Source organism: Anguilla rostrata, chromosome 1 (assembly GCF_018555375.3).
Source record: "Anguilla rostrata isolate EN2019 chromosome 1, ASM1855537v3, whole genome shotgun sequence".
NCBI lineage: Eukaryota > Metazoa > Chordata > Actinopteri > Anguilliformes > Anguillidae > Anguilla > Anguilla rostrata.
Genome location: NC_057933.1, coordinates 4,923,330 through 4,938,013, shown reverse-complemented (window position 1 = coordinate 4,938,013; position 14,684 = coordinate 4,923,330). Strand labels below are relative to the sequence as shown.

The following is a 14,684-nucleotide window of genomic DNA, read 5'->3' as shown; positions in this document are numbered from 1 at the left end:
AGTCTGTTTGAGGAGCATTAATTGGCTATTGAGTTATTCTCATAACATCTGTTATTGACAAGCTTGCTGACAAATTTCACTGAGAGATGGACAGCAATGGAACGAGAGACAGAGGGATAGAACTGGAAACCAAATGACACATTCTTACAGAAACATCGCACCACCCCCCACCAAAGGCAACCATACAGGACCCCTCCCCTCAAAGACAATGATACAGGACCCCTCCCCTCAAAGACAATGATACAGGACCCCTCCCCTCAAAGCCAAACATAAAGGAAGCCATTTCTCAAACCATTTCTCCTGATGATGCAAGGCATTACAAATCTACACAGATCTTCGCTGATTTATGTGAGACCCTGACATCTGGACTCCTTCTGGCTTCCCAGGGTGCGAAGGGGCGCAATGAAAAACAGATGACCGCACCTTCTCTCAAAATGGCCGCAGAACATGATGATCCGGAACATCTAGCTAATTCTACCAGCTACCGTGCTCCTCTACGTCTGTTAGAGTCGTTTGAGCACTGAGGAGACGCTGTCAGAAATCTGTCTGAAATGAAATCGTTCGGCTGCTCAGCACGCCATCTTCTCACACACAGGCATATCATTAACAACCTGATACATCATACTATAATTAGAGACTTCAGTCGTTTGCAAGGAGCCTTTCCTACGGCAAGCACAACCGATTAAACATGAGAGAGCCCGCACACACTGTGCCAAGAATGGTTCACGTATTTGCCATAAAGCTGTGTGTGTATTTATGTACATTTAAAAAAAAAAAAAAACAAGACAATTTCTATCTCATTTTGCTTAATCTGACGAGAGGAATGGCTGTAAAACCATTGCATTAATGTTTACTGACAGAGATAATTAAGGTTAGTTTGTCAGCCTCCATTGATGTCATCAAGGCATTAGTACATTTTAAGTAAAGGCCAAAACGCGCAAAATTAAAAACTTTTTTTTCTCAGCCATTTAAAGTCCTTAACTGGATGAAATACTGTTGAGTGGCCATGTATTGCCATTCATACACAAGGGATCTGTGGACAGAATTCAATCGACATCTGTCCTTAGTCCTAACTAACAATTAAAAGCAGTTATTCCTTTCCCCACAAACACAGTTTAGTGACCGCAGCGCTCACTGAAACTAACATCAGCAGGCTGAGTTTGTGAAGAACAAGTGTAACGCTTGTGTTCACCTGTAAGTCAAAATTAGGAAAAATACAGGCCCATGCGATTGTGTGGTGAGCAAACCACCTCCAGTACTGTAGGCCATTTATTGCAAGCAAATTTCCTTTAACCCTTTGAAGAGTATGTTTTTTGGAATGAAAGTCGGTGTTCCAGAACTCCACAGCTTTCAATCACCAGTACAAGTGATACATCAGTTAGGAACTTCCAAATCACATATTTGTGACCTCATACCTAAAAGGGTTTATTTCTAACAAAACGCACAACTCCATCTCAAAACCTTCCTTGCCTGCGTAAATGGAAGAGCATGTTTAACCTTTCTGCAAAGACAAAAAAACAAAAAAACAAGTAAAGAACGCTTGTGCTGTCTTGTCTCAAAAATTGAAAAACAAACACTGCAAAAACAATATCTCTTTTCTTTTTGGCGTTAAGCCCAACATCCTCCCAAAACGTTACTCGCTGGACAACTTGTGACCAAGTAATACCATGCTGGCAAGTTGAGAGGGGAAAAAGGGAGAGACTGGATTTTTTTTTAAAAATGGCATTTGGTTGCCAGATATTTCCAGATAAAGCCCAAACATTCCCTTTTGGCTGAAGAACACAAGTGAGTTTGGTTTCCCCCCGAGTTCAGGCGCCGACAGTGGATATGACGGGACACTAAGACTCTGTTCGCCCCAACTGGTGACACTGCGGCAAGGACACCAATTATCCAGGAAGGCAACAGCTGGCTCCTGTCCTCCAACAAACAACCTGGAGGACTCCAGGGGGCTCCGGGTTCAAGTCCGGCTTGAGCCATTTCGGCAGGATCAACTCATGAACTATGTTGTTTTTGTGACACTGCACATTGCCAAAGAAAAACTGGGTTTTTTTTTTTGATTGCACGGCAACATAAAAAAAATGTACTACTATAGGCGACAGGTGTGCTGTCACGTAATATGACTGTGTTGTAGTGACATGGAGGTCAAAGGGGAAAAATAAGTGGCATATACAAGCAATGTTCAAGATTGCTGTTGTAGAACGACAAGTAGTCCTTATTACTTCAGTTATTACTCACCTCGACAACAGGGAGCACCATGGAAACCAACTCTACCCTTACTGGTGAACCCACACAAACTACCCTTGAATGAGAGCAACTGATGGGCAAGCTGAAGGACAGCTCTTTTCAAACAGTGCACAAAAACAGCATATCACGGACACAGGAAGCAGGCCGAGACGTTTGAACTTTCAGCCGTGTCTTTTCAAAACAAAACACGTTGAGCGTGGAGCGTAGTTAGTGTGTATTCTTCCGACTGACCGAAGGTGTGAGAGACTCTACAGCATGAGATGAACAGGTAAGATGATACAAAGCGTCCTCAAACGATGATGACATGCCTGAGAAGTCAACCAGCCATACAGTTTTTTCTACAACAGAAAAAAAAAACGCAACCGAAAAAGAAAAAATAAAAGGGAAAAAAGTGTTTGGACCTACTGCAAAGGATACACATGTTCAACAAAATGTCTCCAAGCCACGTTCAACGAAATCAACGGTTCCACCAATTTTTTTTTTCCTCCACCCACTCGATGTTGTGACTTTCCCCACCGGAGAGCCAATTACAGCGAGTTTGCCGAGCCCCTTCACAATGCAACGGTAAAGAGCTTTATGCTGGGAGTGATTCTATGGCAACAGGTGCAGGGTGAGTGCACGGTTGTGTGTGTGTATATATATAGCTGTAAAAGCAGGCTTAAGGCTGCTGACCCACAGCCATGGCCAGGGGGGTGTGGAGAGGACGTGGGCGTGCCTGAGGTTTTGGGTGTGGTTGTGGTCTTAGGTGTGAGTGTGGTTGTGGTTGTGGGTGTAGCTGAGGTTTTGTTTGTGGTTGTGGGTGTAGCTGTGGTTTTGGGTCTGGGTGTGGGTGTGGCTGTGGTTCTGGGTCTGGGTATGGTTGTGGTTGTGGGTGTGGCTGTGGTTTTAAGTAAGGGTGTGGGAGTGGGTGTGGTTGTGGGTGTGGGTGTGGCAGCTCTGGAGCAGTAGTATGCTTTGCGCTGTACATGCAGTGGAGTAATGACTTAGTTCTCCTTCTCCTCTCCTTACAACCCCCCCCACTCCCAGCTCATACCCCCCAGTCTACTGCCCTCAGAGGAGCAGAACCTAGACACACATAGCTGTGGGGAGCTCACACTACTTCAGTTACCAAGAAATACACACAGACACAGGGGAATAAATGCACACACACACACCTACTCATGAACACACACACACACACACACACACACACACACACAGACACAGGGGCATAAAGACACACACACACACAAACACACACACACAAATACAGGGCCATAAACTCACACATACACACCCACACACACACAAACACATGAGCAATTGCCTCAGCAAGCAGTGCCCACTGCATCGCCATACAGGAGCACACAAGCATGAATCAGCACAGGCTGGCATGCAATCAGAACAGCACAGTCATGCATGCTTCCACTGACTGCTGTGACGTCACAGTCAAACATGACAGAGCTCCAGGAAACAGACGCAGTTTAGGAATCAGCACAGGCTGGCAGGTAATCAGAACCGCACGGTCACACAAGCTTCCACTGACTGCTGTGACATCACAGCCAAACATGACACAACTCAAGGAAACAGACTTCTCCATGTCACATGTCTGAGTTACATTATTCAGTGTTTGCAAGAAAAAAGTATAAGTTTTTGCTCACATTTGCTCACATCTTATACTCATACTTACAATTATATGAAAGTATTGAGTCTTTCTAAACAAACACAGCTTGGAGAGTTAAGGACCACCAATATAATCTCAGTAAACTGTGCAAAAAAAGCATTGATTGGTAAATCAAAGTTTATGGAAAATGTTGGTTGAATCAAAGCCTAAATGTATCGGTTATTATAAGCTCTATAGCATGGCTGCTTGACCCTGGTCCTGGAGAGCACGGTCCATAAGTCTGCTGGTTTGCACAGTCTGTGCAATCAGCTGTTTCAACTGACTGATTAAGTGCTGAATAACAACCAGCAGAACCTGTGGAGGCTCCAAACTTGTCTGCCTACAACATGAACACATGAGTGCATTGTGATTGGGCGGACTGCGCGTGTCCTGGTTGCTGTGCGTGGAGAACCGAGGGAAGTTCTGACTCCCACAATCCTCTGAAGAGAGAGAGAGAGAGAGAGAGAGAAAGAGAGAGAGAGAGAGAGAGAGAGAGAAAGAGAGAGAGAGAGAGAGAGAGAATGTGCTGATGAAGGATGAAAGTGGGGGGAATAAATTGATGCATCTGTTCCTCTCGGATGAGTCCACCTGACAGAAACCATGATTGATCCCAGGAATCGATAGCACAGGTGTGACGTGCCTGCCACTCGGAGTAGAGTGGTATAATGACCCACACACAAAGCCATTGTCTCCTTCGCAAATGCACGGTGGGGGGGACGTGACCACAATACGCGATTCCAAAAATTAGAGAGAGATCAGTAGGCTACGGATGGAGAGAGTGGGTAAGAGAGAGAGAGAGTGCTAAAAGGATAAACTCATCACTGCCATTGTTAGCACTGTTAGATTGCAGCGTTCATAAAGAGCAATTTGAAGGCTTTTATTGCATTTCTACACACTCACACACAACCCCCCGCCACCCCCATGAAATGCCCACAACTGCTTCATCTGTTTCAGTGCACCTGAAGGCAACTAGCCAACTCCCACAAAGACAAAAACAAACTGTGCATTAAAGTGAAAAAAAAAATGTTAATTTATGTGCTCATGCTTGTTATGTTCTCCAAATCTATTAACTTTTTACAAGCTTCAGTATTTACAGATCAGGGTCTTCAAACTCATAGTGCATACAAGTGCACAGTTTTTTTCTTGTTTGTTTAGCTTTTTTTTTTGGTTTGTTTTTGCTTGTACCAGAAGTGTTTTATTATATTTTAATATGCGTCCAATAGAATCATTGCCGAAATTGAGTACCTTGGCGTCGTGCCAGCAGTGTATAAAATATTTACGACCCCTGAGAGACATTCACCGTGGTTGCCAGATCACTCTCCCACCAGCCCCCTGTCATTTGCGGATTTTTGTCAGCTTCAGCCTGGGTTTTCAATTGGGGGTCCACGAACCCCTGTGGGCACTCAAAGATATTGTACGGGGACCCTGGACCAGACCTGATATGCGAATGAGTAGATACAGATTCGGGAAAATATTTCAAAAAATAAAACCAATTTTTAATGGTCCCCTGGATGCTTTTGAGCCTGGGTGGGCGTTCCCTGGATCAGAAAAGACAAGTGTGTCAGGCCTTTGGCCAAAGGCACTGGCCTCAGAACTGGAGTTGGTCCCCGGGCGCTGCACTGTGGCTGCCCACTGCTCCTAAGTAGCTAGGATGGGTCAAATGCAGAGGATACATTAGCCCGCGAGGTCAAGAAAGCATAACTTAAAATCAAACTTAAACTTAAAAGCCTGAAAACCCCTGAGCAATGGTATACAGATGTGAGCCCAGAATGTTAGAACCTCGGACGACCTGTCTGTACGTGGGGATGGAGGTAGGGACACAAACTGAAACCTGCTAATTAGAGACGGAAAAGAAAAACAAAATAACAACAACAACAACAACAACAACAACAAAAAAGAACAGAAATTCCTCATTAGAAAAATCTAATTTTCACTTCAGGTTCAAACAAACGTGACAGGCATTCGCATTGCCGAAGGAGGCAATTACCAAGGAGAGCAGTGTCAAAGTAAAAACCAAAAAAACTCATCAGCACTTTGTGCGATAATATGCTTCCACAGCAAACTCTCGTGCCCCTATAGTACTTTCTGGAGATGGGCAGTTAATTTGTTTAAAGAAAATCAGTATGCTGGAGCTGCTGTATGGCTCTACATCCCACCTATTTCTCTATCGCCTGTTCTATCTCTCTCTCTGTCTCTCTGTCTGTCTATCTCTCTCTCTCTCTCAGTCTCTGTCTCTCTCCTATATTCATCATCTCTTCCTCCTCTATTCAATCTCTCTCTCTCTGTCTGTCTCTCTCACCAGATAAGTGGAAACTTTTGGCCAATCAGAGACACAAGTCTATCAATCAATTCAATTGATTATCAGGTAAAAATGAACCCAGCAGCACCATGAGTGAGTGAGTGAGTGAGTGAGTGAGTGAGTGAGTGAATGAGTGAGTGAGTCACGTGTTTGTGTAATAGAAGGAAGCTCTACCATCCATTTCATGCATTTGTTCATGCACTAGCATTTCAAGTTTTATCGCCTCGTAAATACGCCCAAACCTTCTACTCAACCCACTCTAATGCGTCTGAGCTCCAAGCTCTCAAAGTGCCAGTTTTGCTCCAAGGCTGATCTTTTCTGGTCAAATTTTCTCTCATTCCTTAAAAGGGTCACGTATGCCGAATGCCACTAGCCAGAAATTCTTTGAAACCAGAAAAAAAAATTTTTTTTTAAGTACTGGCGACATTTTATTCAGAAATGAACAGGAGATGGAGGGCACCAACTAAAGACAATGCTTTCCAGACAGACGCCATAATTTCACAGACTCCCTGGGAAACGTGTGAAGAAGACACACTTGCGTGAATAGATAACACCTCTAGTTGCCATATGGGCTCATGAATGTTTCTGCTTGTAGCACTGGGGGGGTGGGGATGGTTCTGCAGGTGTCCGAAGGTCTCCCAGGTTTCAGGTAAGAACATGAAGCCATATCAGAGAATGGAGACTGCCCTGCTGTCACTCAAACGCCTGTGGGGAGCTCCAGGACCACGGACAGCAGCCATCTCACCCACAGAGCCCACACATGTAGGGCTGATGTGTAATCAGCCATGAGTGGCCTACACCACGTCCTTTATAAGTTCCTTTGTAGAGAGAGACTAACCCAAACTTGCTGTGTGTTTGTTAATTTTAATAACCTGCACATTTCTGTCATCTCCCCCTAAATTGGGGGTAATTTTACAGTCATTTCTTGTTTATTTCCTGTTCTTTTTTTGACCCAGAAAGAGGAATAAAATGGCCAAGGGGCCAGTTTTCGCTCTGTGTATATTTTTATTATGTCAACACCTGGCAAGTGGCTACTCTTGGCAACACGCCACACTGTTTCAATCATCTACAACAGTCTCCACAGTGTGGATTTTTACAATGCCACAGCACTCACCGACACAAACAGCATAGAGTCCAGGCTGAACACAGTTTTGAATATAGCTGTAGGACATGTACTCTATGCATATTTTTTCCATTTATAACATTGCCACATTAAAAAAAAGGGAACTAGCAAACATGTGTAGTGTAGCGAGGACATTATCATATGTGCGATCAAAGAATAAAAGCTTACTTTAATTGTATTTTTCATGCCTATTGTTGTCATTTATCCCAAAAGCCAAATTTTATGACAGTATCTAATCAAATGACCAGCACAAAAAGACAGAAGAAACATCTTTCAAAAGTCCCAGCTTTCAAAACAATCACTTTCATTGGAACCCTGTTTCATAACAAAATTCTAACAATTTGGCAAAACACAGTAATCATGAAACATTTATCAGAACATTAAGGTTGCCCAAAATGGCAATATATTCAATAGTTCTGTTAATTAATGAACAGCACATTTCTGTCTCTTGCTTTCAGCATCTCATCTTTCCCGGACACAATGTTTTATTCTTGCGTGACACAAAATTCTTGAAGCAAGACCAAAAAAGCAAAAAAGAAAATAGCAACCAGAGGTATCAATATTTTATACAGCCCAGCAAAATCTTTTCATATAAAAGCAATATGGAGGAGACTGCAATGATGCACTTTAAACGCACATACACATACACACAAACACACACACGCATGCACACACGCACACACACAAACACACACACACATAAGCACACACACACACAAGCTCTCACACACACCCACATGCACAAACACGCGCACACACACACACACACACAGTTATTACATCAATGTATCCCTCACCCTCTAAGTCTGTAACACATAGATAATATAGATTGTTATGACACAGTTTAGTATGTTGAGATGCTCAACATCGTAGGAATGAGAAGCAGCCATTTTATCATTTAAATACACAAGCAAAAGACCAACAAAATAAATATATAATTAACTAAATACAGCGCGGCCAGATGGACCGGTTTACAACTGAGCGAACGGAACTCTACCACCTCGGACACTCGCTTGGACGCTCACATGATATGGTGACGTTACATTCTAGGGTACAGAGCAGCAAACTACCTTTTGGATAATTATAAAAGCCATCCAAGTTTTAGATTAATTCTAAGCGTAATTCTATGTCGAATCTCTGTCCTCGTGGGTGAATGCGTGGGGCGGGGGGGCAAAAATTTTGAAGAATTAAAAATTGTGATTACCTCCTGTTCCCAAATCAAGTCTCAACAGCCCGCGTGTTTGGCTAAACAAATCTCAACAATCGCACAGGGATCATAAGGATTTATGATTACACAATTAGTTTATAGATTTAAGGGAATTAAGCTGGAATTCGAAAATGCCCCGCAAAGTGGCGTTTACAAAACATAAATTGTATTATTTACAGAGAGACAGTCACATTGAGGCTTCTATAATGCCCGTAAGGGTTTCTGTGTACCAGCATCTGCCATAAGCCAAGTTAATTAAACGTCAGTGAAGCATAGTGCATTACTGAAGAACGCGCTAAAATACACGTCGTTATCTTTGCAAGATTGTATCTGACTAATTCTTGCCAATACATGCAAGACATGCAAATTCAAACTTTTTAATTACCTTTAGAATGACGATCAATAGCATATCGTGTAACAGGACTGATTATGAAATACAATGGCTTAGCAGCCCGTTCGCAGTGTACAGTAATATTTTGCGTGCTCTCTCTTCCGGACTTTTTCATGTTTTTCTGACAATTTTTTCACAATAAAAGTTCTTACGTATTGGACTGATTCTTTCATATATAGCAGTAAACAAGCCAATTTTCCATTTGCAAGTATTCATTAAAAAAACGCCTCTCTCTGTGCTTGGACACAGGTTGCATCAATGAACACATGCTTCGATTTACACAACTCGTGAATTTCTGGAGGAAACGTAACACGAGGTGTTAGCAAGATTTCGGGAGCTGTTCTTTCAGAACCGCAACAAATTGTTCGCATAACATGAAGCGTAAAGCTTTGCAACAGCCGAGCTCAGGGATTACAGTCCATTCACCGTCTCATACCCAGGAAAAAAGGTACTACAAGCGACCAAAACTTTTATCTGAAAAACAAAAATAAAAAGTCTAAAACATCCATAATCCAGTCATTGAATACATTTTCGTCCCGTAGCTATCATTTCAAAGTGCACCTTTATGAAATTTGTAGCAGAAGTTATAAACGAGAAGAGGAGACCGTTATTGGCCTACTTACCATCAATCGCCATGATGTTCTGCTTTGGATTCAACCAAGCAGTGTGGTAAAGACGGGGAGGCACAGAATGTTTCACTGACGAGAGGGGGGTGTTTTAAATGGTAAATTCCGTTATGAAACGTTCCCAATCGCCCCTTTCAGTTCCGTGAAAAACAAAGCACCTTTTCTGGAATGGCTGAGAAGCCTCCACTGTCATCACTGGGTTGTCTATACAAGGAACATATGAGAATTTATTTTATATTTTGCCTGAAACAAAGCGAATACTCCGTTATAATGACCAAAGTGGTAATAAAAAAATAAAAAGAGACTAAAGTCTACAGGAAAGCATTGTGAAATAAACAAACGTTTGAAGGAACGATTTTATGTGCCAGTTGCTTATTCCTACAATAAAATGTCATTTATAATTTTTTTATATGGAGGAATTATTTTGCATTCAGTTACATTAGATAAATTTGTTCACGGATTTTTTTCAACCTAACTCATATATTCCCATATACATCAGTGCATGTGTTCATTTAACACAAAAAAACATTTAAAGCAAAGGTTTAGGACCAGTAATCTGTTTTTAAACCATATACCCGCTAAATGAAACTAAACGAAACGGACTAAAAGAGAAACAGAAATTTGGGTCAAAATGGAAAAATAACAGAAAAACATCATAAATTCTGAATCAGCTTGGTTGCCTGCCCGCATTCTGGAATGATCTACGAGTTCTTGCTTCCTTGGACCAAAATATTAACCTGCTGATAAAATCCTTTTTAACCCCTGTAATGTGTTAGCCTGCGTTCCTCTACAGCGAGAGCATTCTGACAGAGGGAATTAAACATTGGTCCTCATTCACGAAACAGGCGTACGATCACACTTGATCATAAACCGTGTGTAAGAACATTTCAAAGAACATTTCGGCATCCTTTTTTTTCTTTCTTATCTGTCTTTGTCCATGGCTGTTTCCTTATCCTAATCACATGAACAGGGTTACGCATAAAATTTACAAACAGTCAGCATTCACCGTCTCATACACCTGGGATATGGACAAAAACAAAGGTCTGCACCATGTGCCATGAATGCCATACTGTTTTTTCGTGGGAACATTTTTAAGAACAAAAGTAAAAAATCATTCTTTTTTTAAAAAAAAACTGTGAATGAGACCCATTGTTTCTTCTGGTGCAGAAAGCTACATACAGTGATAGCCCAGCAGGTCACATGGTCCAGCCTCCGTTCAAGGCAGTACTATGGGTACTTCATGGACACTGCCTCAAAGTATACCAATATAAGGATAGAGAAGCAATACAGTATTGTAGTGGCATTGCTTGTTCATGAAAGGGAGCCATACAAACAGCATTCAAGTGAAGAGAAGTACAGTATAACATTCATTATTTATTTTTATGACCCACTTTCTCATATTTTGCCTAGGATCTCCGTGGATTTGGATTTCTTTATTTTATTTTATATTTCATTTTATTTATTTATTTGCATCCCAGATTGACGATATCAAACTTGAATTAATTGCATAATTGGACGATATGAGTACTCTTAGTTGAACTGGAATGCAAGACAATACAATGCAATATGATATGAGCCTGCATTACCTGGATGACCCAGGTTATTTTTGAAGCTGTATCACAATTCTTTCATTGGATGCCAAATCTTCTTCTACACAGACTTGCTATACCTCTTTTTATTATCCGCACTCCTTCGGTGTCACCATGGATACCTTCCCCATCGCACTTCCCGCGGACACGCGCTAATACCAGGAGCGCGCCCAGGGCCACCGACGTGTCTGCGTCTCGCGCCCATCAGGTGCAATAGACCTTAATGAACTATGACTCATCACAAACCATGCAGTTATTCTCGGTGCGCTTCTTGATTTGTTTGCACGATGGCGCTTAATTGACCGCAAAAAAACGATTTATTCCATGTTGTCAGGCACAAGTCGGTGGACGTGAAACGGCTGATTATTGGATCAGAAACTGCAGCAGCTTGTGTGCGCGTGTATGCGTGCGTGTATGTGTGTGTACGTGAGAGACAGAGATGGAGAGAAAGAGAGAGAGAGAGAGCGCAAACAGGTGAGTTTAGAAAGAAAATCTGCCGTTACCCCGATCGTTGGCCCAAAGGTAGACTTCAGAACAATGACAAAACGACTCAAGGCCTATACGTTATTCAACAAGCATATATATTTACAACGCAATCCAATAGAGAAATGCAGAAGCTCTGTCTTTGGACAAGATTGTGAAGTAGAGGCCCAGACCTGGATCATTTCTGTGGAATGGGGCATGCGGTGGGTCTGTGGATTTCTCCCCTCACCCAGTACTCATTGTCCAGCCAGCATTCCAATTAAATCAAAACCCATTCCTCTGTGATTCCAGGTATAGATCTGCCAGTACCGGAAAGGAGGCCTTGCTCTCAGCTTGTTCCTAGTTTTAAACATGTGAGAAAAAAGGTAAAGTAAAGTAATGTCTACACCAGGTCTCCCCAACTCTGGGCATGGAGGGCTGTATGACCCATTGGATCTGGCGCAGCTGAATAGTTCCAATGTCTGTGCATTGGATGTATGTTGCACTAATTCCACTGACGATGTGTTGTCCAATTCCATATGTTTAGACTGCGATCACGTTTCTTTTAGCAGTTGAGCTGTGTTCCCTCTGACCTGATGGCCAATTTAGTATTGGATGTTGTCAAAAGTTAAAATAAGAAAAGTTTTAAAACAGTTTCAAAGGAATAAAATAATAAATCATTTTGAATTGCTTTCCTATTCGCTTACCATGTCTGTGTTTTTCACTTTGCAGCTAAAAAAATCCTTTGAGTTGTGAAGTTTCGAAGAGCAGGGAAAATGCTGACACGGAGAAAAGCTAAGGTAGACAGGTGGTGTTCATTTTCTAACAAATTTAGAATGGGTGGAAAAGGACAGAAAAGAAAATGTGCAATCAGCTGTCAATTATGCATCTACAAATGAGCCCCCTACTGAATTTAAGCTTTGTCTTTGAACTTCTGAAAGCCATTTTCGAGCCATTCATTTGAAATTCCTGAATACTCAGCATATTAAAATTGAAAACGTGTGACGGTAAAAAATAAACAATAAATAAGTATCCAAAATATCTTTTGTACATTCTGATTGGTTATTCAATCTCAGATAGTTGCTGATTTTCCGAAGCTTCCCAGAGCAGACTCAGGTACATTCCCGTTTTACTGAGGATTGAGACGGATGAGAATTGAGTGTGTGTTCCTGTCTTCCCCGTGAGTTATAGAAATGACCTTTCAGAAGCGGGCAGCTGTTCAGTCTTCCGTCAGCTGCATCCCTCTCTCTCTTTCTTTCTGTCTGCTCCCTCTCTCTCACACGCTCTCTTGGTCTTTCTTTCTTTTACACACACACTCTCTCTGTCTATCTCTCTCTCTCTCTGTCTCTCTTTTTTCTCTCTTTCTCTCTCATGCACACACACACACATACTCTCTCTGTCTCTCTTTCTTTCTCAGCAGATGCTTGGATTTTTGACTCTTCTGCCCTTAATGGGAGGGCAATTAGTTGCCTGTGGTACAAACTCAATTTGTCTCCCTCGTCCTTTTGTGTGTGTGTGTGCGTGTGTGTGTGTGCGCACGCATATGTATGTGTGTGTACACGCATATGTGTGTGTGTGTGTGTGTGTGTGTGTGTGCGTGCCAGAGCGTGTTATTTTTATCCTGAGTGTATAGGGAGGCTTTCCGCCCAGCTCATCAAAGCAATCGCAGTTGTCATGAAAATGCCTGGAGTTTCCATTAGAGCCTGGAAGCCAGGACAGCACAGGGCCTGTTTTAATTATCGGGGCCTGAGCAGGATGCGGGGCAGACACCTGTTAATGAATAAAGAGAACAGGCAAAGCCGTCCAGCCAGAACAAAGGCCACTGAAGCCCTTCAGGCACCTATCAGGACAGCCTCATCGCACCCTGTAGACAAGGATAAACAGAAGTATATTAAAATGTGTCTTATTACAAAGTAAAAAAATTCTATATATTATATATATATATATACATGTATCTGTAACAGGGGTCTGAAACCTTGGTCCTGGTGGGCTGCAGGGTTCTGCTTGTTAATCAGCACTTAATTGATTAATTAAAGCAGCTGATTACACAATGAACTTACTTCACCTGAGTCAGAAGTTGGTTGCAGATTCCATCTATTCCATCCACCTATAGGCGCTTATCCTGGTCAGGGTCACATGGGGTGCTGGGGCCTATCCCAGCGTGGATTGGGTGAGAGGCAGGAATACACCTTGGACAGGCCACCAATCTATCGCAGGGCACACACACCATTCACTCATCATTGATTCCACGCACTCATACCTACGAGCGGGCAATTTTGAGCCTCCAATTAGCCTGCCTGTACATCTCTGGACTGAGCTGCGCCTTTATCTGTGACCCCCTCTTAACCTCTTGTACACTAGGAGAAGATGTGAAATGTAAATCTTGTGATCTGGCGAGAGACGGAGAATACCGGTCCAGGGAAGCTGTCCAACGCAACGGCCTTGGCAAGAGTTTGGCAAGAAATTGGTCAGGAGGCGGGTCTTATGATAATGCAGGAAAGCAGCACTGTGTGTGCCGTCTGGTAACCACTGATGTGTAGGGACTCCCCCCTTCATTTCAGACTTACTTTGTCTCTCTCACACACACACACCCACACACACACACACACACACACACCCTCACACGTGTGCACGCACACACACACGCATGCATGCACACACTCTCATGCACACAAATGCACATGTGAACACTTCACATATGCACATCACATACACGCATTCGCTGGCACACATGCATGTGCCCAAAAGCAAATGTTATGGTTCCTTCATCCAAATGTCAGCTCACTTCTTGGGCCAGGAAAGTGGCAGTTCTATCCATTTTAGGGTATATTTATCTGGCAGACAGATGGCGGGTAGCTAGAAACCTGCAGGAGGGCTATAGAAGCGAGAGATCACCATGTCCTCTCGTTTTTCTATTGTTACATCAGCATTAGAATATTCATTTGAGAACGTTCTGATCACGTATTTGTGATCTCATACCTTAACCCTTCGAAGAACAGGTTTTATGGAATATTTTTTTTTTGTTTCGAAATGATAACTCTATTGCTTTCAGTCACAAAGAGAGCATTTAGCCCTTTAATGTGTTCGATCACAAACATGTG

The 14,684-nt window shown here is 42.5% G+C and overlaps 1 protein-coding gene across 2 annotated transcripts in view; it reads right to left on the bottom strand.

The window, feature by feature from the left end:
- Positions 1 to 9,579, bottom strand: part of syt14a (synaptotagmin XIVa) — a 74,349-nt gene extending 64,770 nt beyond the window's left edge. For both annotated transcript variants that reach the window (XM_064301474.1, XM_064301552.1), the window contains exon 1: positions 9,530 to 9,579. In XM_064301474.1, coding sequence (XP_064157544.1) covers positions 9,530 to 9,542 — 13 coding nt within the window. In that variant the 5' untranslated portion in view covers positions 9,543 to 9,579. The remainder of the gene's footprint in view (positions 1 to 9,529) is intronic.
- Positions 9,580 to 14,684: the final 5,105 nt, after the last annotated feature.